This window comes from Pangasianodon hypophthalmus, chromosome 4, assembly GCF_027358585.1.
Source record: "Pangasianodon hypophthalmus isolate fPanHyp1 chromosome 4, fPanHyp1.pri, whole genome shotgun sequence".
In the NCBI taxonomy this organism is placed as follows: Eukaryota; Metazoa; Chordata; class Actinopteri; order Siluriformes; family Pangasiidae; genus Pangasianodon; species Pangasianodon hypophthalmus.
Window position 1 is genome coordinate 33,178,852 of NC_069713.1, and position 25,580 is coordinate 33,204,431.

Genomic DNA, 25,580 nt, shown 5'->3' on the forward strand with positions numbered 1-25,580 from the left:
TCTGATGAGGCCTACCACAGTTGTGTCATCAGCAAACTTGATGATGTGGTTGGAGTCAGCAGCGTGAAGAGCAGCGGGCTGAATACACAGCCCTGTGGGGCGCCTGTGCTCAGTGTGGTAGTGCTGCAGGTGTTGCGGCCGACACGGACTGACTGAGGTCTTTCAGTTAAAAAGTCCAGGATTCAATTACAGAGGGGTAAGGGCCCGCAGCCTTACGTGAGTTGATCCTGGACAGGGTCTTTCTTACATCAGCTGGAGAGAGAGAGAGCACCTGGTCATTTGGAGATGTGTGTAGTTTTTGTGCAGGTGTGTCGTTCTGTATCTCAAATCGTAAGTAGAAGTGGTTGAGTGCATCCGGCAGGGATGTGTCATCGTCACTGGCCTGTGGCAGGGGCTTGTAGCCAGTGATGGTCTGAATGGCTTGCCACAGGGTCCGGGTGTCTTTGCTGTCACTGAAGTTGTTGTTGATTTTTTGAGCATATTGATGTTTTGCCTTCTTGATGCCATGAGACAGATTGGCTCTTCCTGTTTTGAGAGCTGGCTTATCTCCTGATCTGAATGCCTCATCTCGGATTTTTAGCAGCCCGCGAACCTCAGCTGTCATCCATGGCTTCTGGTTGGCCCGTGTAGTGATGGTCTTGGTGACTGTCACATCATCTATGCACTTTTTGATATACGCAGTCACTGTTTCAGTGTACTCTTGTAAGTCTGTGTGATTGTTGTAGGTGGCTGCCTCTCTGAACATGTTCCAGTCTGTGTCCTGGAAGCAGTCCTGCAGTGCTGAGGTAGCATTGTCTGGCCATACTGTGATCTGCTTTTGAACCGGTTTGGCAAGTTTGAGACGTGGTCTGTATGCTGGAATCAGCATAACAGAGATGTGGTCTGAGTATCCGAGGTGGGAGCGGGGTGCAGACTTGTATGCATTTTTCTCTGTTGTATAAACAAAGTCGAGCGTGTTGTTTCACCTTGTTGCAAAGTTCACATGTTGGTAGAACTTCGGCAAAAATGTCTTTAGGTTTGCATGGTTGAAGTCACCAGCTACAATGAAAAAGCCGTCAGGGTTGTTTGTTTGTTGCTCGCTGATAGCGCTGTACAGTTCGCGAAGCGTGTCCTTAGCGTTTGCAAATGGGAATGTACACAGCAACAATGACGATAGCCGTGAATTCCCTCGGCAGATAGAACGGTCGACACTTCACAAACATAAAGTCCACCAGCGACAAACAGTGATTTGATACTACCGCAGCATTGTTACACCATTCTTTGTTGATATACACACACAAGCCTCCTCCGCGAGCCTTACCGGACAGTGATGAATCTCGGTCCGCTCGGTAGCAGGTTAGCCCGTGCAGCTGAATGGCGGAGTCCGGGATGTTGTCGTTTAGCCATGTTTCAGTGAAGATAAAAACACAGCAGTCCCTTGTCTCTCGCTGTGTCTGACCGCGCCGCCATCTTGGAGGAAAGATAAGGTACTGAACGAGCACCTGAGTGGGCTGTGTGGATAGGACTGGACGAATACTTCTTTAATAAATTAGTAATAGTGCAAAGACTATATATAGTGAGAGAGAAGAGATGTTCAGTAATATGCTATTCAAGTGTTAATGCTGATGTAACAGTTTTATTTCACCTGAAATGTGGGAGTTGGTCAGCTGTAGTGGAGGCTTAGAGGGGAAAATGAGAGCATCTGTAATTCACCCAGGTTTTTAAATTTATGTCATTTTAAAAGCAGATTAGAAATGAGTTAATATATATTAATATTTCCTGACATGCAGAATTCCCTGAAATTAATTTAAAGAAAAATTTGTACTTTTCCATAACCAGTGATTGAATGTATTTGAAGACGCTGTAAAGACGGTCAGCTTTCCCCCCGTTATGTGTCGATGAAAATCTCATAGACTGTGTGACATCTATAGTGTAAATAAATTAACAGGTAGTAAGAGAGAGAGAGAGAGCATCCAGAAGTAGCAATTCTCCTCGTCTCCAGGTTTGAAGAGGTGTAAATATTTGAACCTTGCATTAGCTGACAGGAACTAGACAAAAGATAAGGTCCAATCAGAGGCCTAAAGTTCATGCGGCATTCAATGACCACTGTGCTGATCACACTGTACAAATACTCTGGATTCCCTTTACGAGCAATACTGACATTACCTCCTCCAAAAGCACCCCATTCTATGGTTATGCCCAAATCCTCAAATTCTACAGCTGAGGCACCAACGGAGGTAAATGTTAACCTTGGAATAGCAAGGCTTAAACGCTGTGAGCCAAAAGTTGTTCCTGCTGGTCAGAAAGAAGTTCTTGAAGGCTGTGTGAACATAAAATCTGCAGGTCATGAACAATTTGCATTAATGGAGCAGCCATCAATTTCTTCCTTACCTGGTGGAATCTTCACTGATAGCTGTTTGATTTCCTTACTAAAGATCTCCCCTTTTAAAATCCCTGTGCAAGTAAGAAACGAGATGGACCATGATATAATAATTCCTATTAACTGTGTAATTGCTGAGTTAACTATTCCACAAGACATAATCCAAAATTTTCACCAAATGAGAACAGCAGTTTGTTCAAATCAGCAAGATGCATACACAAGTTCAAACTTGAAGTTTGACTTTGGAGATGCTCCAAAAGGGTCAAGCACAGAAACAAATTGTCAGATGAAACACCATTCAAGCAGTGTTCCCGTCCCATACATCCATGGGATTATGAGGCTGTTAGGAAAGTCTTACAATCCCTCCCAGATGCAGGCATCATCCGAGAATCTGAGTCCCTGTTTTCATCATCTATCGTGGTGGTACGCAAGAAGAATGGCAACGTGAGATTATGCTTTGATTATTGGAAACTTAATTCACAAATCATTAAAGATGCCTATGCATCACCTAACCTGGAAGAATCTTTCTCTGCACGCAGTGGGTCTCAGTCGTTCTCCATGATGTACCTCAAGTCAGGATTCTACCAAATAGAAATGGAGAAAAACAGCTTTTGTATGCCCCCTAGGATTATGGGAATGGAATCATATGCCACAAGGAATCACAAATGCCCCAAGCACATTCCAACGCTTAATGGAGGAGTGCATTGGAGATATAAAGTAGAACAAAGTGCTGGTATTCCTGGATGATTTGATTGTTTTCTCCAAAATATTGCAGGAGCATGAAGTACGGCTGACAAATGTTTCAAATCGTTTGAGGGGATATGGCCTCACATTATCACCTGAGAAATTCTGCTTCTTTCAAAAACTTTCAAACTGATTCATTTTCTCACAGATCTTACACCAGACAGTAGCATACAATGCTCACTTCCACATGTTTTGCAGATAAACTTGCTTGCTTTGTCTTTGATTAATTATTTAACTGTTTTATGGCATGCTTGCTTATGCTTCACTTAATCAACACTTTTTTTTTTACTATGAGACTAATTTCTTTTTTTCTCACCTTTTGTTGATTATGGAAATTTGTCTTCTAAGTAAAGGATTTAAGAACTTTTATACAACTGGTCTAGAATCATTTCGTGACATGTGCATCTTAATCTAAAATTTTCTTATCAGCCCTGACAGCAAGGTAGCTAAACCCCAGTCTTGCACGCAGATGACCCGGGTTTGATAGTTAATCATGATGAGGTTCCAACACCTTGGGTTCTGTAGATATAATATTTTTAGTTTATTAATGTGAGAGAGAATCTATCAACATAGCTTTGATTTAGCTAACATTAGACGAGTGGAGGGATGTACTGTGATAATCTGTACATGAGGTTATGTTGCTGTAACTGTTTTATTTCACCTGAGTTGTGTGAGTTGAATATCTGCAGTGGAGGCTTAGAGGGCATTGAGAGCATTGTTTGTCATTTTAAAGCACAGAGGAGCTTTGCTCATACATATTAACATTTGCTATTTCTGTGAAATATTTACTTTTCCATAACCAGTAAATTAATGTATTTGAAGATGTTGTAAAGATATTTCCATCATTGTCTGTCTATGAAAAATGTTTATTTTCAGAGAAAGAAAGAAAGAATAAACAGCAGGGCTTCAGTCTGCCAGCTTAACAAAACTGTGTCATAATTAACGGATACAAAGAGAGGAAAGATGACAGAGATAGAGAGGTTTGAAGGGGTGTAAATTATTGAACTTTGCATTTGCTCTATATTCAGTAGAACAAAACTGTGTTAAAGTTTTTGTGCAGTTGGATTTCCTGTCACTGTGGGCCGCAGAGCACAGTAGTATAGTGCAGAGTCTGATACAGCAGCAGAGGAGATGAGCAGATCCACTTGGTTATTATCTTTATTATTGTCAACTTTAGCAGACATTCTTGGGGGAGGCTTGGGACTCAGATCTCCAGTTTGAGAAATATAAAGAAGGAACTCAGGTTTAGATTTTGGATATTGTCTGTACCACTGGAGGTAGTTTCCTGTAGCACTGCTGGGTTTGTATTTGCAGGACAGAGTAACATCATCACCTTCATCTACAACTTCACGAGGGGAAAGTGGCTGTATTGAATCTGCCATGGAGTCACCTGTCATAGAGAAGAGAACATAATGTTTTTAACCTTTACACAATCAAACCAGAACTACATTAGTCACACCCACATTCTGATGTTTCTTAACACCACACAGAATAATTAATCACTAATTCAACACTTAATATTTCTGAAAGAACAAAAAGTCAATGTAGAACTCACCTAGTGAAAGCCACAGACACATGAATATAACAGTGAACATGATGAATGGTCTTAGCTGAATGAAAATATTCTTTCTGTACTCTGATATGTTAACATCATAAAGGTTGATGAAGCTCCGCCCCACAGAATCACAGGACAGTGTCACCAATGTTACTGACAGATTGTTGATTCTTACTGAAGCATCCTGGCTTTACATTCAGCATCAGTTAGGGAAACTGGTCTAAATATATTTTAAGCAAAAACACTAACTACAAGCAGGAACTGCTAATAAAAGCTAATAATCACAACAATATATTTCATACAATTTAATTATTTAAAAAATATAAGTATTAAATCACAATATAAAATGAAATGAGTCAATAATTTAATTACACATTATATATTGGTTATATATATTATATATTGGTTTCTCTACATCTAGTGGAACTGTTCCATTTAAATTTAAACAGGTTTAGCAATGTAGAAACTAAACATTTAAAACTAGTCAATCTGACACAGTCTGCTTTGTGTCTTTGTTTTTTTTTCTTTTTCAATCAATATCCAGAACAGAGTGTTTACTGGGGTTCTGATCCACAGTGTCCACTGGGTCCATGTTCCTGTCCTGGTAAACCTCACTGTCACCGGCCTTCCCTTCTACCAACGGTTTATCAAGAACTTCAGCATGATCACAGCTCCACTCACTTTGCTACTAAAAGCTAGTCCTAAGTCCCTCTCCTGGTCCCCAGAAGCAGAACAAGCTTTCCAACGCCTAAAAAACACCTTCACCACTGCGCCACTCCTCGTCCACCCTGACCCCACAAAGCCATTTGTGGTATAGGTCGATGCTTCCACCTCTGGAGTAGGCGCAGTGCTCTCACAGCAGCAGGATAACCTCGGCAAACTTCTTCCATGTGCCTTCTTTTCAAAGAAACTCTGACCAGAGGAGCAAAAGTATGACATCGGGATCCGTGTGTTACTGGCAATCAAGCTTGCGTTGGAGGAGTGGACACACTGGTTGGGAGGAGCCCAGCATCCTTTCACCGTCCTGACAGACCATAAGAACCTACAATATCTCCTGTAGACCCGGATCAAAAAACATAAAAGCAGACGCACTATCCCGCCTTCGCACATCCGATGACACCTGAACACCCTGTACCAGTGTTACCCTGTACCTCCTGTATAGTCAGGCCCATACAGAGGAATATGGAAGACCTCATCGCTGCTGCTTCTCTTACAGATCCTGCTCTGCCGGAATGCCTAGCCGGAGTGATGTACGTCCCCGCACAACTCAGGACCCAACTGATTCAAGCAGCTCACACATCCTTGGACACTGGTCTCCCGGGGATTGATCATACCCCCTCTACTACAAGACCGTTACTGGTGGCCTGGCATTCGTTCCGACATTCAGAGGTTTGTTAAGGGATGCAGAGAATGCATGATCTCCAAGGTTCCACGTCATCTACCTGAGGGAAAGCTGCTCCCACTACCCATTCCATGCCCTTGGTCACACCTAGAGGCAGATTGGCTTCAGATTGCTTCACCTGCATACTAGCTGTTGTTGACAGGTTCTCCAAAGCGTGCAAGCTGATCCCACTCAAGGGACTTCCCATGGCATTCGAAGCTGCAGAAATCCTGTTCAACCAAGTATTTAGAAATTTTGGTATGTCCTGAAGACATAGTTTCTGACAGAGGACCGCAATTCATCTCACGTGTTTGGAAGGCCTTTTTCTCTCTCCTAGGTGTGACCGTGAGCCTTACCTCGGGCTTTGATACCCAAGCCAATCGACAGATGGAGAGGAAGGTACAAGAGATCAGTTGCTTCCTCTGAACGTACTGCCATGACCACAAGAACTCCTGGAACCGGTACCTCATCTGGGCCGAGTATGCACAGAATTCACTTCGTAAATCCACCACCGGCCTCACTCCCTTCCAGTGTGTACTCGGCTTCCAACCTCCTCTCTTCCCTTGGTCCGGTGAACCATCCGAGGTACCTTCTGTGGACCACTGGTTCGGGGAGAGCGAGAGAGTCTGGGAAGAGGCCCATCACCAGCTGCAGCGGGCAGTACCCTGCCATGAGAGCCATGCCGACACTCGTAGAAACAAAACACCCACCTACCAGCCCTGTGACAAGGTATGGCTCTCCACCCGGGACATCAGGCTGTGTCTGCTCTGCCGAAAGAGTCCCAAGTACATCAGTCCTTTCCAGTTCGTAAGGCAACTTAACCCTGTCACGTATGAACTCCGGCTCCCAGCACACCTCAAGATTCACCCTTCTTTTCACGTCTCCCTCCTCATACCTCACCACTCTCCTGTGTCTCTTTCATCCAGAGATCCCGTTGACAGTACTGAACCCCCCGTTGCTCCAATAGCAGATGAAGAGCCCATCCTGGACCCCATGCTCCTCCACTAGTTCCATCAGCAACATCCACATCGTCCAGCACCCAGATGTCGAGGTAGGCCACTGCGACGTTGGGGTCCTCGGCCTTCAGGAGCGAGCTGTGAGGGGGGGTACTGTCACAGAGTCACCGGAGCCATTCCCTAGTCAACGCCCACCATCGCCAGAGTTCTAAAAAGTCACTTGCCATCACGCCTGATCAGCACCACATATAAGCACATGTTTCGGTTCAGTCAGCGTCTGATCTACTATTAGGCTACAGACCCTTACCTGCTCGTTGTTCTTCTGTTGGTTTCCAAGTTGTTACTAATCTGCTGTGTTGTGTGCGTTTCCTTCCAGCTCTCTCTGTATTTCCCTAGACACTGACTGTTCCTGGACGTGTGCTTCTGCCACAGCTCCATTCCCCATCACCACGCTACCTCACCGGATCACAACTTATGTTACGCTACGTAACTTACTCGGGAAAATCTATAACTGCAGAAGTGATGAGGGACTGAGAAAATCCCTTGTAGGAAAACAAGCTCTTCAGATGGTATGAAACACACTGACGTTCGTTTATTTGTTGTAACCCTGTGTCACCCCTACTCTCACTCTTTTGTAATTTTGTAAATACGTTTTATCAAGGAACTTTTATCTAAAATCATTTTATCTGCCTGTTCACTTGCTGCCTAATATATCCCACCCCTTGACAGCTGCCACTGTAATGAGATAATCAGTGTTATTCACTTCACCTCGCAGTGGTTTTAATGTTATGGCTGATCGGTGTATTGTCACGTTAGCGATTTATTAAACTCTTATTAGCTTTTAAAGCAATAAACTGCCAAGTCAAGATGCTTCCTAGAACCTACAGCAATAACACATTTCAAATCACATTAATAACATTTGAATTTAGATGATTAATTCTTCATGAATGTGCATAACAATGGCTTTAGAAAAAAATATTTATTATACATTATGCAAGTAAAAATTTCTGTAATTATCACTAATCCCCAATTATGAAGCAATATATATCTTTATGGGTAAAGAATAATTTTATAGTGAAATGGGTAATTTGGGTTTTAATGGACAGATAATAAGACTTTACTTGCCAATATTGTGTTCCTTAAAATATACTGTTACCACAACTTGTAGTCGGTGCAAATGTGATTAAAGATTTACAAAAACAAGATGTAAAGATGTAAATAGCTCCATCTTGTGAGAAAAGCATGGCTGTGCTCCAGTCATGTGTAGTGCTTTTTGTACAGTGTAGTTGTGTTTCCTGTCACTGTGGGCGTCAGAGCGCAGTAGTACAGTGCAGAGTCTGTCACTGCAGCAGAGGAGATGAGCAGATCCACTTTCTTTCCCATTTTATCAAGTTTAATAGACAATCGTGGATGAGGTGGTTTAGCTTCAGTGACATGTCCACTGCCTTCATCAATCAGCAGCAGAAACTCTGGTCTTGATCCAGGTTTTTGTTGATACCAGTGGAGACTGTCAACTGATCCAGTATATGTGCAGGACAGTGTGATGTTGCTGCCTTCAGTTACAAATCTGGAGGGTTTTTCTGGTTTAATGCTGTTGTCTGCAGCCTCTGCTATAAAAACATTATAATAATAGAATCACCATTTATTAATAATAAATTAAAGTGGAAATTGAGCTTCTTGGTAATTATAAAATGTATATTTTCATGTGTAATATATATGACTTACCGATATCAGCAATAGTGAAGAAAAGCAAGAAGAGGAGTAACATTGTTATCCTGAGTGTTTAGTTCAGACCTCTAGCTTTAGAAATAAATGCCAGTGTTGTGTATTTGAGATTGTCTCTGATGTCTCTACATGTAGCTCCACCCACTCATATTTATTCATTTATTCATCCCAACTCTGCTTCCTCTCATACTGCACAGGTAGCCTATCAGATTATTGTGTTAATTTGTGTTAATTAAAATCATTCATTTGGCTGGCAGATGGGCTTCATACATAAGCTGTATTGGAATGGGGCTAAGAAGTAGATACCATAAGTACACCTCACAAAAGCTCAGATGGAGACATTATAGTAATGTTTTAGTTTATTATTGTGCTGTTACTCACCCCAAAGCATATTATGTTTCTGTTTACATTTCTTAATATTTGGGCATAAAAACAATAAATCTGGTGTCTGGTCTCTTTAATTCATGTTATGACTCTGTAAATATTGTAGATTTCATTGATGCTGTTTTACATGTCACTTGAGATGAAGAGTAAATGAGCTCTGAGCATATTTACTGCCTCCTGAAGGCATTTTACAGGGCCATAATACTTCTCCATTCCCTGTAGTTACTGAAATACCACATGGATGGAGGTAGATATAACATGTACATGTCATTTGAAATCATTTACCTTTCAGGCAGGTAATGTGCTTTCTTAACTGGTGTGGTTCTGCATGCAGTGTTGCTTGTCTCTGTCTCTTTGTTTCTGTTTCCTTTGCAGCTGCTGCACTGTGAGCTGGTGTGTGTAAGCAGATCCAACCTTCTTGTGTGGAGGACATTGTGTTTTATATTTTGTTTTTTATTTTGCACAATTCTCAGTTATGCAGATTTTCAGTTTGTCACGTCCACCTTGGATAATTCCCCTCCAGACCACCAGAGGACTCCCTTACTCACATTTTTTTTAAATTGTTCTTTTGTTGTCTGCCCCACTTCCTTCCTTGTTTGTGCTCACCTGTTTTGTGTTCCTCTAATTAGTTTCCCTATTTAAGTTCTGTGTTTTCCCTCCTTTTCTAGTTTTTCTTTTGGCTCCTTTTTGTCATTGTCTGTTATTTTTAGTTGTAGAAGAATTATTAGTGTGAGGTACAATCAAATTGTTTGATAGATTTTAAGGGAAGTTATTTAGATTGCTCTGTTTGGTTTCACACTTTATCCTCAAAAAAAAAACATTAGTTGGCTGGTTCTGTAGATTACGGAGGTCAAAATCCGGTCCTAGAGGGTCGACTAAAGCTGTTAAAGAATGAGTTGAATTAGGCGTTACAGCATGGAAATCACCAAACTGCTGGACTCCAAACCTCCAGCACCAGAATTTAGCAGCCCTAATGTAGAGAAACATACAGCGGAAGTGGTGTTCTCTTTCTACATTTCTTCCAGAATTCAAAATGACAAAGCTTTTACCCAAGACATTCTTCATATTGACAATATTGGTCAGTTCACATCTAATGCAGCTGGAGAATAAGATCAGTGTCCCCATATCTTTTCAGTATCCCTATATCTGTTTGTAAAGTACATCGCAATAATAATCTGTGTGGCTGTCAGTACCTCTGCTTCACTGAAGCTTCACATTAAGGCATCTTCACATGAACATTTTAGGCAGAACACTGTATAACTTTTAACTCCTCAAAACCAACAAATGATCTCCTAAGATAATGTTTGATGCTTTCAGAACGCTTGAATGTAATTTCAGAATACTGTGATAGAGATGATGATGTCAGAATTAAGTAAGGACCAGACTAAAATCAGGAAGAACTGTGCTGAGAGGAGAATAAGCTGCCAAATGAGCGTCAGAAATCTACTTTATAAAATGAAAGGAAGAAAACTGAAATGTTAAATCATTATTTCACATTCTCACTTTAAACAAATCCGACCTTCTCTCTGTGTGTAGACTCTTCATTCTGCTGATGAGGCTCAACACTGTATAATAAAACTGTAGTTTTTGTACAGTGCAGTTGGATTTCCTGTCACTGTGGGCTGCAGAGCACAGTAGTATAGTGCAGAGTCTGATACAGCAGCAGAGGAGATGAGCAGATCCACTCGTTTATCTCCAGGAACTTTAGCAGACATTCTTGGGGGAGGGTTGGGACTCAGAGTTCCACTTGGAGTAATATAGAGAACAAACTCGGGTTTAGATTTTAGATATTGTCTGTACCACTGCAGGTTGTTTCCTGTAGCACTTTTGATTTCGTATTTGCAGGACAGAGTAACATTAACACCTTCATCTACAACTTCACGAGGGGAAAGTGGCTGTATTGAATCTGCCATGGAGTCACCTGTCATAGAGAAGAGAACATAATGTTTTTAACCTTTACACAATCAAACCAGAACTACATAAGTCACACCCACATTCTGATGTTTCTTAACACCACACACAATAATTAATCACTAATTCAACACTTAATATTTCTGAAAGAACAAAAAGTCAATGTAGAACTCACCTAGTGAAAGCCACAGACACATGAATATAACAGTGAACATGATGAATGGTCTTAGCTGAATGAAAATATTCTTTCTGTACTCTGATATGTTAACATCATAAAGGTTGATGAAGCTCCGCCCCACAGCATCACATGACAGTGTCACCAATGTTACTGACAGATTGTTGATTCTTACTGAAGCATCCTGGCTTTACATTCAGCATCACATGGGGAAACTGTCTTTTTAATCAAAGTCAACTGAAAGCTATATTCTAACTGCACAAATGGAAACATCACCTACACAAAAGATGAATAGTCTGCAATTCATTAAAAAAAATCACATTATTGTTATAAATTATATATAGCATGTGCATTCCTTTATCCTTCACCCTCTTGAACACAAAATAGTCCATAAAACTGATGTGGGGAAAAAAAATCTTTACAATTTGCAAAAATTATTACCAAGAAAACATGTAAATATTGTGATTGCGTAAGTATTCACCTCATTGCTGTGTAACCCCTAAACTGGTCCTTTTAGAAAGATACAAATGAGCACATTTTGACAGTAGCTGAGTTTATTGCTATATTTCGCCTCCTCGTGGAATGACAGGGACTAGCGCTTTCTTCAAATGTTTTCATTCAGTTACTTCCACTAGAAGAGTTTAATTTATGTAATCCATGTGGTGTGCTACATTAGAACATTTCTCAGGTCACATGGGTCATGGGTTGAATACGGGCCATTTGGGCTCCACATGGGCATGTGCTGTGAGTGTGTTCATACATGGGCTGTTACTGGGCCCCAGTTGGGCTGCCATGAAAACACACACAGCAGGGTCCAAAAATCTGAGTCCACTAGTGAAAATGCTTCTGTTCTGAATTCTTTTCTGATTCCACAATTTTCAGTACAAATTATATTATTGACAACTCGAGTGAAAAGTAGAATCTTTGAAACATTTACATGAATTTCAGAGTTTCTTAGTATTTAGTTTGCGTGTAAATGCTCAGCCTCACGTAACTGTTTTGGTCAGCAGATGGGGACATTTTACGAATCTGTATTTCTTTCCAAATTGCATTCTGGGTTAATGATCTCCACCTGTGTTTGATTAGTCATTATGGTCACCTGTGTTCTGCCTATTTAAACCCTGCTTTGAGGTCAGTTTGGCTTCCCTAAGATTTTGTTGTTGTTATTTGTTGTGTATTAATATGAAACACAGGAGCCTGTTAGCTTCATGAACCAGTTTTTTCCTAAAGTCAAATTTCCATCCTGTGTTCAATACAGCTGAATGGCAGGAACTGATCTCATATCATGACACTCCCTTTTTTTAAACAAACATTTAATCCCCATGTTACCAGAACACCGAGAGTCAGTTTCCTAAATGTCTCATCATTCCAGACATGAATGCCACAGACCAACATATAACAGATTTGTTACTCTAAACAGTCCAATTAAACTCGAAACAGGTTTTTCCCTCATTGTGTGTCTATGAAAATGAAAAATGTTTCAGAAAAAGAAAGAAAGAAAGAATAGCAGGGCTCCTGTCTGCTAGCTCGAAAGACATGTAAATTATTGAACATTAGCAGCTGATCTGCCTTCAGTTTAACAAAACTGTCTTATAATTAACAGATAGAAAGAGAGGAAGGATAACAGAGAGAGAGAGAGAGAGAGAGAGGTTTGAAGGGGTGTAAATTACTGAACTTTGTTATTATTGAACTTATTGATCTGCCTTCAGTAGAACAAAACTGTGTTAAAGTTTTTGTACAGTGCAGTTGGATTTCCTGTCACTGTGGGCTCCAGAGCACAGTAGTATAGTGCAGAGTCTGATACAGCAGCAGAGGAGATGAGCAGATCCACTCGTTTATTTTTATCATCAACTTTAGGAAACAGACGTGATGGAAGAGGGTCAGTTTTAAATCCACTTGGAGTGATGAAAAGAAGGAACTCAGGTTTAGATTTTGGATATTGTCTGTACCAGTACAGGGTGTTTACTGAACCACTGTAGCTGCAGGACAGAGTAACATCAACACCTTCATCTACAACTTCACGAGGGGAAAGTGGCTGTATTGAATCTGCCATGGAGTCACCTGTCATAGAGAAGAGAACATAATGTTTTTAACCTTTACACAATCAAACCAGAACTACATAAGTCACACCCACATTCTGATGTTTCTTAACACCACACACAATAATTAATCACTAATTCAACACTTAATATTTCTGAAAGAACAAAAAGTCAATGTAGAACTCACCTAGTGAAAGCCACAGACACATGAATATAACAGTGAACATGATGAATGGTCTTAGCTGAATGAAAATATTCTTTCTGTACTCTGATATGTTAACATCATAAAGGGTGATGAAGCTCCGCCCCACAGCATCACATGACAGTGTCACCAATGTTACTGACAGATTGTTGATTCTTACTGAAGCATCCTGGCTTTACATTCAGTATCACATGGGGAAACTGACTTACTGATAATAAAGGTTTTTATTTATATTTTATACCAGTGGTGTCAAAGTCATTTTAGATAATGGGCCACACTACTGTAACTTTAATGTCAAGTGGGCCAAAAAAAAAAAAACAGTTTAGTGATGAATAACACATCAACCACTCATCTTAAATGTGTTCATTTACCAGCATTTATCTGAAAGCTCTGTTCTGAATGTACAAACAGGAAGTTGTAATTGCCAAAGTATTCACTCCTGTCACTGTGAAACCTCTAAACTGGTTCTTTGGGAAAGGGACATAGTTACAGAGTGAAAGTAGCACAATGTGCCAGTAGATGAGTTTATTGCTCTGTTTTGCCCTCTAGTGGAATTACAGAGACTAGCACATTTTCCCTAATCTTTTCATTCAATTACTTCCACAAGATCATTTGAATTTAGAACAAAATTGTGGTGGGGCAGATAGCCAGTACCCCATTAGAGCTTGGAGTGTCACTTCTGCAGCAGAAGTAGTGCTGTAATGAGGCTGACTGTCTCCATCTTGTTGGAAAAGGATAACATTTTAAACTCATTATAATTTGTGGGCTTATAAATGTGAAATTCTAAATTTTTATAGCCAATATTACATTAGAACATTTTTACTTTAGCGACTATCACATTAAAATACTTGAAACATGAGATTGCACTTTATGAAAACGTCTAAAACATGTCCAATTCTTCCTTGCTCATTTCCCTGTACCTCTCATTTCAGTGTTGCCAATGTTATTCTTGACAGCTAAGTTGCATTTAATTTTAGTCTTTAGTTTTTTGAGAAAAATAAATAATACATGTATTAAATTAACAGCAAACTTGCCTTTATCAAACTTTTTAATTCCACTGCAGGAGCAGTTGTCCATTTTCCTCCCCTTCCAAGGGCCAAAGATTTATTTGGGACACAGTTTGAATTACAATTGTACAGGTTTATGAGATCACTGAGAAGGTGAAGGAGAACAGGAAGCAAACAAACACATCACTGAGCTGAAAGGGAGCCACACACAAAGCAATCAAGCATAAACTTATAACAAGATATTACATCAAGGTCCATGTAAGGAGCAGGTCCACTCTTTTCCTCCAAAACTTGAATCTGACAACAACCATTACATCACCAATCATTGTCTCACTGTGTGTTTATAAAAATGAACAACTGTATAATAACAAATATAAAGAGAGATAGAGAGATAGAGAGGTTTGAAGGGGTGTAAATTACTGAACTTTGTTATTATTGAACTTATTGATCTGCCTTCAGTAGAACAAAACTGTGCTAAAGTTTTTGTACAGTGCAGTTGGATTTCCTGTCACTGTGGGCTGCAGAGCACAGTAGTATAGTGCAGAGTCTGATACAGCAGCAGAGGAGATGAGCAGATCCACTCGTTTATCTCCAGGAACTTTAGCAGACATTCTTGGGGGAGGGTTTGGACTCAGAGCCCCACGTTCAGAAATATAAAGAAGGAACTCAGGTTTAGATTTTGGATATTGTATGTACCACTGCAGGTAATTGTTTCCTGTATAACTGGTTGTGTATTTGCAGGACAGAGTAACATCAACACCTTCATCTACAACTTCACGAGGGGAAAGTGGCTGTATTGAATCTGCCATGGAGTCACCTGTCATAGAGAAGAGAACATAATGTTTTTAACCTTTACACAATCAAACCAGAACTACATAAGTCACACCCACATTCTGATGTTTCTTAACACCACACAGACTAATTAATCACTAATTCAACACTTAATATTTCTGAAAGAACAAAAAGTCAATGTAGAACTCACCTAGTGAAAGCCACAGACACATGAATATAACAGTGAACATGATGAATGGTCTTAGCTGAATGAAAATATTCTTTCTGTACTCTGATATGTTAACATCATAAAGGTTGATGAAGCTCCGCCCCATAGCATCACATGACAGTGTCACCAATATTACTGACAGATTGTTGATTCTTACTGAAGCATCCTGGCTTTACATTCAGCATCACATGGGGAAACTGTCCTGAACTCAAACTGTAAGCAGAAAAATAATGTAATTATGAACAATTATTCATTCTAGTCTATAAAAATATAATCCAATAATTGCATTATTAAATATTTTAATTGCCTGTTATATTTTTCTAAGTGGTGCTGCTACATTAGGGGCATTGGCCCCACCACATATTGCAGTGAACAAGTACACTATATGGCCAAAAGTATGTGGACACCTAACCCTCACACCCATATGTGGTTCTTCCCCAAACTGTTCCCACAAATTTGGAAGTGTACAATTGTCTAGAATGTGTTTGTATCCTGTAGCATTAAGATTTCCTTTCACTGGAACTAAGGGACCCAAACATGTTCCAGCATGACAATGCCCCTGTGCAGAAAGTGAGATCCATGAAGACATGGTGTGCCAAGGTTGGTGTAGAAGAACTAGAGTGGCCTGCACTGAACCCTGATCTCAACCCCACTCAACACCTTTGGGATGAATCGGTATGACGGCTGCACACCAGGCCTTCTTACCCGAAATCAGTGCCTGACCTCTTGCGCACTTGTAGCTGAATGAGAACAAATCCATATGGCCATGTTCCAAAATCTAGTGGAAAACCTTTAGAGAAGATGGAGGCTGTTATAGCAGCAAAGAGGAGACCAACTCCATATTAATGCCCATGGATTTGGAATGATGTTCAATACTCTGAATACTTTCTACACTTCTTTTGGCCTTTGGTGCAAGACTGCAATAAGATTAAACATCATGTACAATCTCTGTTTTTAATTCAGATCATTATATATAAAGGTACTATGTCTGTATGATTGAAGAACTGTAGAGTCTATATTATTGTGCAAAGTAGTATTCATAATCAAAGAACTCAACATCTCTGGGGGATGTGAGCAGGGTCCTAGTACTTGGCCCTCAATAAGAAAACTGACTACGCCATCTTGTGGAGAAAGGAGAAAGACTTTAACACACCAAGGGTTTTTGTTTGTTTGTGTGGTTTTTTAACTGAATCCTACCACGATGCCCCAGTTTGCACTAAAAAATGGGATGCTGGGAATAAGAAGTTATTTTTCATTCACAAATCATAACAAATAGTAATTTGCAGAACATAACTTTATTTAACTCCTGAACTTGTACAGAGCCTCAGCTGCTTCACTCGAGTTCAGCTTTCTATCTAATGTAAGTGAGTAAGCTAGGGAACTATCTTTCAAAACAACAACGTCTTTCCCAAATCAAGAAACTGTTGTTTATAGCTGACAACAGGAGCCACCTAATAATGTAACTGAGTAAGCTAAAAATATGTAAATGTCGTGTGAATCCTTCTTTATTCTTCTTTCCTGTTTCTTTCAGCTGCATATTTTACCACAAATGCTGTTTGTGTCTGTGGTTAACTGATAACAAGTTGGTAAAGGGAGTATCTTTGATGTGGTTTTAGAAACTTCATATAAACCATTGTTATGTTTTTGTACAGCCTTTCATTGACTCTGTATTACTGTGCTACGTCTCTGAGAGCGCAGTGATAGAGTGCAGAATCTGAGAGCTTTAGACCTCTGATAGTAATTTCAGTAGAGTCTCTGGTTGTTTTTGACTCTAATCGAGGATCATCAGGAGTGCTCGCATCACCAGTTGCTGACCTTGCGCCTTTGTACAGTAAAAACTGTGGTGCGCTGTTAGGATATTGTTTGTACCAGTAAAGCCAAATGTAATCGCTGCTTGTTTCATATGAACATTTCAGAGTAACAGTGTCTGTTTCTTTGCTGATAATGTTGGTATCTTTATCCTTCGGCCCAATTTTATCTGCAAAACTGCCTGCTGTAGAGAAGAACATAAAGAAATAAATCTGTGAAGTATTTTTGTAAACAAAATATTGACTTAAGAAATTGAGAAATGACTAGATTAATAAAAACATGGGTATTAATTAATACAGTTGATTAACTGATGAAAGTGAATTACCTGTAGCTAGAGTGAGAATCAGTGGTGTGTATCTCACTATGTACAGTAAGTTGTATAGTTGAGCCATTTCTGAACACAGCTCTGTGAGGATTCTGTATAATAGTGCTGTATGTGCTGAACTTTACACATGAGGCAACACGTCTCTAGAAGGCCACACCCAGGAAGTGCTGCTGTTGTAGCATAACTTTGTACAGATCATCACTTCACAGTATCAGTGACAGTGAACTGAGTCACCAATACAACACACAACTATTCCACTGTTGCTGATCAACACACTGCATCCCACTTCACCTCTTAAACATCTCTTTACAGTGGTGGGAATCACATCCCACTATTAGCAAACTTATTCTCTTTATTATTGAGTTTTTATAGTTATTAGCCTGTTTGATTGGTCTCTTGATTCCTTTCTTTTTAGCATTTTGTTCCTATAAAAATATGGATTTGTTTATTTGTTCAGCGTGGAAGCTTGGCCCATTAATATGAATAAATCAAGCTTTATTTGGTTACTAAAATGAATAAAAACCTGGCTATAAATAGAGTTCACATAACTACCTGTAGATGAGGCTGAAAAGCGATTCAGTTCCCACACCATTCTGATCTTTAAAACACACAACACTTCCATAACTCTCTACAGTCTATTTAAATGCATTTAAAGTGGATTTATCTTTATTATTTACCTGAAGAGGTAATGTTTACTGAGTAGGATTTTAATTTTATATAATAACAACATATTCTAATATAGAAGACCCTTTTTTTATTTAAACACATTTTAGCATGAATAGATGTGAAATATTCTTCATGATATGTAGTTGCTCTAATAAATAAACACAATCTTATTCAACTCACAACATTTCATTTAAACATATATTTTTCTAAACAAATTCTGTCCACAAATAACAGCTACATTTGTTGGGACATTTTGGGTTTTTCGGTTTAAATAATAAAACAGACCTGATGCATGAGAATTAAATTTATGAAATAATAAAATTTCTTAATATCCAGAAAGGTGATTAACATTTTCTATTGAGATTATTCCACCACAATCAGCATAGATATTCAAAGTTATTCCAACATCAAAGACTGGAAATTGAAAAAGGAAAATTTATTTGAATCAAAAAGCCAAACAGCTCCCCCTCCTGAGAAAAAGAAAAACCTCCCTTTTGTGATGTGAAGGAGTTTTTGTACAGTGTAGTTGTGTTTCCTGTTACTGTGGGCTCCATGGCGCAGTAGTACAGTGAAGAGTCTGATACTGCAGCAGGAAAGATCTCCAGATCTACTTTCCTCTCATTTTTACGCAGTCTGATGGATAGTCTTGGGTCAAGGTGTTGAGCTTTAGTGACAGTTTCTGTAGATATAATAATCCTCAGCAGAAACTCTGGTCCTGATTGAGGGTTTTGTCGATACCAGTAGAGATAGTAAGCTGATTGATCATATGTGCAGGTCAGTGTGGTGCTGCTGCCTTCACTTGAAGATATGACGGGTTGGTCTGGTGTAATGCTGCTGTCAACAGCACCTGCTGTAAAGACATTGCAACAACATAAACATTTCTATTTTCATTGCTTAAGGACGTTAATTTTTTTTTTACCAACTGAATCATCATGTTTAGGTATCAGTACAAATCTCCAGCATCCACCTAAAGTTTGTGTATAATATAAATGACTTACCAATGTTTTTAACAGCTATGAAAACAAAGAAGAGGAACATGATTGTTGTGAGTGTCTCTCTTGCAGTAGATATAAACGGCAGTATCTCTGTGAAACTGTCTAAACTGTATCTCACCACATCTAGCTCCTCCCACTTTTACTTAGGCGTAGTCAAGTGCTCTGGCTTTCCACAACCCCAGAAGACTTGCCTCATTCCAGCTCAACTGGATCAGCTGCAGGATCCTGAACAAGAACGTTATGAAAAACAAAACACAGCTCAGTAGGAATTGAAGAGGAATTGGGCCATGCGCTGAGCATGTGTAAGTGGCACGCCAGGACTCATCTTCATCCCCTCAGTCAGCCCAGCTGCATGCTGGGTAGCTGGCCCAAATGACAGGTTTTATTTTTGGATATATGTAAGTCATATAAACATAGGTCTTTGTTTAATTTACCCAGCTAAGCAGCAAATGTCATTAAAGTTCAGCATCTTTGCATGGAGCTAATTTGGAACACAAGGATCCAGAACCAGATAGTGAGTGTTCATTCCTTCATTCATATTCAGTCTCCACTTTATCTGGTCATGGTTGCTGTGAATGCAGACACACAATTTCAGGAACACTGGGCACGAGGTAAGAATCACAGCTTGGATGGGATGCCAGCCATTCACACACTGTTCAAAGCTAGAGGTAATTTACAGTTGCTGATCCACCTACCTGCATGTTAATGGGAGGTGGGAGGAAACCAGAGAACCTGGAGGAAACTGTCTGATTTTAAGGAAACTCCGTGGAGCAAACATGCCTTAACCAATGGATGGAAACTCTGCAAGGTGAAAGAATTGTGTTCCCAAGTCACATTCCCATGTTATTTAATTTTACTGATTTCAGTGACACTATAAACACTATTTCCTTGATTTCAGAAAGTTTATATCCAATTAATAATATGTGATCAGATTTAATTCACTCTTTGAGTTTGTTACAGTACAGAAAGATCAGAAACATTCTCTGGACACGATATCAGAATCTATTACAAAGCTGGGATGCAGTGCAGCTGCAAGTCAAACTAGGATCCTTTAAGCTGCATTTCATTATAATGCCCATATGATCTTCCAGGATGAATCCTGCTTCTCCTATTCATATCTACAGTTATACTCGTTTAGAATGCGTTATCTGTTTAATCCAAATAATGTATTTGCATTTGGTTCCATTCCTACTGGATCAGTAACTAGAATGCTAATTGTAGGCAGAGTTTACTGTCTTTTCTTCTTCTTGTTATTCTTCAACACTTTCATGTGTGAGGTCTGTGTAGGTTTTTGTACAGTGCAGTTGGATTTCCTGTCACTGTGGGCCGCAGAGCACAGTAGTATAGTGCAGAGTCTGATACAGCAGCAGAGGAGATGAGCAGATCCACTCGGTTATTTTTATCATCAACTTTAGCAGACATTCTTGGGGGAGGGTTGGAGAGCTCCATTTTGATGAATATAAAGAAGGAACTCGGGTTTAGATTTTGGATATTGTCTGTACCAGTACAGGTAGTTGTTTGCTGTAGCACTGCTGGGTTTGTAGTTGCAGGACAGAGTAACATTAACACCTTCATCTACAACTTCACGAGGGGAAAGTGGCTGTATTGAATCTGCCATGGAGTCACCTGTCATAGAGAAGAGAACATAATGTTTTTAACCTTTACACAATCAAACCAGAACTACATAAGTCACACCCACATTCTGATGTTTCTTAACACCACACAGAATAATTAATCACTAATTCAACACTTAATATTTCTGAAAGAACAAAACGTCAATGTAGAACTCACCTAGTGAAAGCCACAGACACATGAATATAACAGTGAACATGATGAATGGTCTTAGCTGAATGAAAATATTCTTTCTGTACTCTGATATGTTAACATCATAAAGGTTGATGAAGCTCCGCCCCACAGCATCACATGACAGTGTCACCAATGTTACTGACAGATTGTTGATTCTTACTGAAGCATCCTGGTTTTATACTCAGTATCAAAGTCAAACTGAAAGGAAAATAGTAGAAGTTGATAAATGTAATCTATAAAATGATCATCTAATCATAAAGGTTTTAATTTATATTTTATACTGGGGCTGTCAAACTCAATTTAGGTAACAGGCTACATTACAATTAATCCAATGTCAATTGTGCTAGACCTAAAAAAATCATTTTAGTGACCAATGACTCTTCTTAAATGTGTCAATTTATCAAAATCTAACTGAAAGATTTATTCTAAATGTATAAATGTATATGCAGAATCACCTACAAAACAGATCAACTGACAGAAACTCATTAGAACTAAATCCACAGTATGTGCACCCCTGACCATCACACCCATATGTGGTTCTTCTCCAATGGTATAGAATGTCTTTGAATGCTGTAGCATTACAGTTTCCCTTCACTGGAACTAAGAGGCCCAAACCTGTTCCAGCATGACAATGCCCCTGTGCACAAAGCGAGCTCCATCAAGACATGGTGTGTGAAGGTTGGAGTGGAGGAACTCGAGTGTCCTGCACAGAGCCCTGACCTCAACCCCACTGAACACCTTTGGGATGAACTGGAACACCGACTGCACGCCAGACCTCCTCGACATCCCAACATCAGCACCTGACCTCACTAATGCTCTTGTAGCTGAATGAACACAAATCCCCACAGCCACGCTCCAACATCTAGTGGAAACCCTTCCCAGAAGAGTGGAGCTCATTATAACAGCAAAGGGGGAATAAATCTGGATGTTCAACAAGGACATATGGGTGTAATGGTCAGGGGTGCACAAACTTTTGGACACATGGCGTACCTCATAATACTGAAGGGGGTTGGGAAGTAATATAGTTTGCAAGAAAGTTTTACCAATAACAAACGTCAAAGCTGTAATTGTAAAGTATTCACCCCTGTTGCTGTGAAACCCCTCACTTGGTTCTGTTGGAAAGAGACGTAGTTACCGAGTGAAAGCTGAGTTTATTGCTTTATTTTGCCCCCTAGTGGAAAAACAGACACTCGCACTTTTACCTCCAAATCTTTTCATTCAATTATTTCAATTTTGCAGCACTTTGCAGTTGATTACAAATTGTTAACTTCAGTTATTGTGTTTCTGTTATTGTGTTTGAATTCCTGCTGGTCTTCATGTAGCTAGACTTGTCCATTAAATGTGAGTATTGTATGGACAGTGTGGACAGAAAGTTTATTCAATTCTGCGAAATTTGCCTGATATACTATTTTTTATCTATTTTATTTATTGTTTACAAGACACTGATATTAGTGTTTGTCTCTCTACTAATTACAGCATTGAAGCCTCTTATCTGTAAATTTGAGGACAGTCCAAATACAAAGATTGTGATAATAAATTTTCCCATATTTCTGGATGTTGTGTAAGATCAGACATACAGTATTCATAATGCTTAAACTGCTTGCCTGTTTTTTATATATAGTATCATGCATTCTGGTAGTGTATTCTCCAGAATAAGCACACACATTTTTCTAATTCATTTTGTACACACTTACCATTAAAACCATAGACATAAAGAATCATAATATATATTTGTGTTATATATTTTATGGCTCAATATCACACTACCTGGATTCACCCTTGAGAGGATGAGTTTCCTTTTGAGATTTGTTTCTCTCAAGGTTTCTTCCTCATATGGACTCTATGGAGTTTTTCTTTGCCGTTGTCACCTTGCTCAGTGAAGATCAAGCTCTACATCTGGATTTATGTAAAGCTGCTTTTTAATAAGGTCTATTGAGTTTGTAGAAACAAAGATAACTTAAGAATGCGTCTCAGTCTCACCACTTAAAGTGACAGTAAAAATGTCTTCACCAGCTCATGAACCTCTGTATAGCCCAGGCACAGCTCAAGAGCTTGATTATTGCTCTGAACCAAACCCTCCCTTTCATGTAGAATCATACACAGAGCCTAAAGTTTCACCTTCATCTGCAGAGAAGACTTTGCATCCCTTTCAGTTATCCCCTGACCATCTGAGTACACCAGAACTGCAAAGGGTAGTCATAGAACACATTGTGAAAAGTACTGAGATAGCTACTCAATTTCAGTCTACTGTTTGATTAAAGCCCTTTTTGGGTAGAGTTCCTTGCTCCAGCTATAAAGTTGTTTATGACACATGGCATAGCAGGTTGGAGTTTTACATGACTGACCCCACCCTTTCAGATGTGGTATTAATGAGGAAAATTGTAGATAGCCTGCTATCTCCTGCAGCCAATGTGGTTAAACCATTAGACCCCAAAAGCTATCCCAAAAGCTTACCTAGATTTGCTTGACTCGGCATATGCAACAGTTGAAGATGGGGGTGAGCTTTTTACAAATTCCTTATTACCAATCCGAACTCTGGGGAGAAGCCATCCAGCTATCTGCAGCATTTACACATAGCTCTAAACACCATTCTGAAAAGGAAAGTCATCCCAGCTGGTGATGCAAACAGGCAACTATTCAAGCAATTCTGTACAGGGTGCTGGAACAATACTATTATCGTCACACTACAGCTTGAGCAAAAGAAGCATCGCTCCCCTACCTTTGCAGAGCTGCTGTTGCTGCTTAGGACAAAAGAAAACAGAATAGCTGCCAAAAACAGCAGAATGAAGGAGCATCTAGGACTCGTGAAGGAAAAAGCATTGTCTAACGCCCAAGTCATGTTTGCTTCTGAGGCAGATGATTATGATGTGAGTAAGCAGGTTGATAGTTCATCTTCAGCAATGAAACAGATTCAAAAACAAATAGCTGACCTCCAAGCCCAACTTGCAGCTTACACCACATCCAAAGAGGGGAATCAGAGAAAACTAAAATGATGAAGGAAAAGAAACCCAAAGCAATCGAAGACCCCACGTTCAAGAAGCAAACATTAACCAACCCTGATAGAGTAAGCAGAAAACCTAGGCCTTCCTATTGCTTTCAATGTGGCGAACACGGCCATATCACCAACAGCTGCAGTAATCCTCTAAATCCAGTACTTGGTTCAGCAAAGAGAAAGGAACTGCAGATAAAGTAAGAGGTTTAGGAGAAGGAAGATGGAGCTAAACAGAAAACATCCCACTCGTTGGAAGTGAAATTACAGCCAATGTTAAACTGGGAAGAATTGATTGCAACTGTTTAATTGATACTGGATCACAGGTCACAACAATTTCCCAATCATTCCATGATCAGTACCTCTCCGAACACCCTATTAAACCTGTGAATGATGTGCTGGAAGTTGAAGGAGCCACCGGTCAAAGAGTCTCATATATTGGATGTGTGCAGGTCAGTGTTCAGTTGTGTAAAGAGTTCATTAACTCAGAACCTCAAATGCAGATATTAGCCCTGATAGTACCAGATACACGTTCCAATGGCAGTGTACCAGCCATAATAGGGACAAATACTCTGGATTACATTTATGAGCAATACTGTGACATTACCTCCTCCAAAAGCACCCCATTTTGTGGTTATTCCCAAATCCTCAAAATTCTACATTTGAGGCACCAACAGAGGTCAAGTGTTAAACTTGGAATAGCAAGGCTTAAAAGCCGTGAGCCAAAAGTTGTTCCTGTTGATCAGAATGTAGTTCTTGAAGGATACATGAACATAAAATCTGCAATTCATAAATAATTTGCATTACTCGATCAGCCATCAATTTCTTCCTTACCTGGTGGAATCTTCACTGATAGCTGTTTGATTTCCTTACCAAAGATCTCCCCTTTTAAAATCTCTGTGCAAGTAAGAAACGAGATGGACCATGACATAATAATTCCTATTAACTGTGTAATTGCTGAGTTAACTATTCCACAAGACACAATCCAAAATTTTCACCTTGACCAAATGAAAACAGCAGCTTGTTCAAGTCAGCAAAATGCAGACACAAGTTCAAACTTGAAGTTTGACTTTGGAGAGTCTCCTCTTTCGGAGGAGTGGAGAATGCGGATGAGTGCCGAACTGAACAGTTATTCTGATGTTTTTGCACACCATGATCTAGATAACAGTCATGCAACAAGGGTCAAGTACAGAATCAAATTGCCAGATGAAACACCATTCAAGCAGTGTTCCCATTCCCTGCATCCATGAGATTATGAAGCTGTTAGGAAAGACTTACAATCCCTCCCAGATGCAGGCATCATCCGAGAGTCCGAGTCTCCGTTTTCATCACCTATCGTGGTGGTACGCAAAAAGAATGGCGACGTGAGATTATGCGTTGATTATCAGAAACTTAATTCACAAACCATTAAAGATGCCTATGCATCACCTAACCTGGAAGAATCTTTCTCTGCACTCAGAGGGTCTCAGTGGTTCTCGGTAATGTATCTCAAGTCAGGATTCTCCAGCTTTTATATGCCCCCTAGGATTCTGGGAATGCAATCGTATGCCAA

General features: G+C 39.7%; 1 long non-coding RNA gene, 1 pseudogene and 3 gene segments (V, D, J or C); all 5 read right to left on the reverse strand.

Annotated features, from left to right (window-relative positions):
* Positions 1-4,096: 4,096 nt before the first annotated feature.
* LOC128318174 (T cell receptor alpha variable 12-3-like) lies at positions 4,097-4,698 on the reverse strand. The segment is given in 2 exon segments: positions 4,097-4,493; positions 4,659-4,698. Coding segments are annotated over 2 exon segments (387 nt in total).
* Positions 4,699-10,729: 6,031 nt separating this feature from the next.
* On the reverse strand, positions 10,730-11,230 carry LOC117596952 (T cell receptor alpha variable 12-3-like; the record flags this gene model as incomplete). The annotated part of the segment is given in 2 exon segments: positions 10,730-11,025; positions 11,191-11,230. Coding segments are annotated over 2 exon segments (336 nt in total), but the record flags the coding sequence as incomplete, so codon positions are not given.
* Positions 11,231-12,514: 1,284 nt separating this feature from the next.
* On the reverse strand, positions 12,515-13,456 carry LOC117596959 (T cell receptor alpha variable 12-3-like). The segment is given in 2 exon segments: positions 12,515-13,251; positions 13,417-13,456. Coding segments are annotated over 2 exon segments (396 nt in total).
* Positions 13,457-19,008: 5,552 nt separating this feature from the next.
* LOC117596990 (uncharacterized) lies at positions 19,009-20,521 on the reverse strand. Its single transcript, XR_004577945.2, has 3 exons — positions 19,929-20,521; positions 19,352-19,458; positions 19,009-19,088 (listed from the first exon to the last, which is right to left on the reverse strand). It is a non-coding gene; the product is annotated as an uncharacterized LOC117596990 (long non-coding RNA).
* A 41-nt stretch (positions 20,522-20,562) lies between these two features.
* Positions 20,563-21,064, reverse strand: LOC117596946 (T cell receptor alpha variable 12-3-like; annotated as a pseudogene).
* Between the last annotated feature and the right edge of the window lie 4,516 nt (positions 21,065-25,580).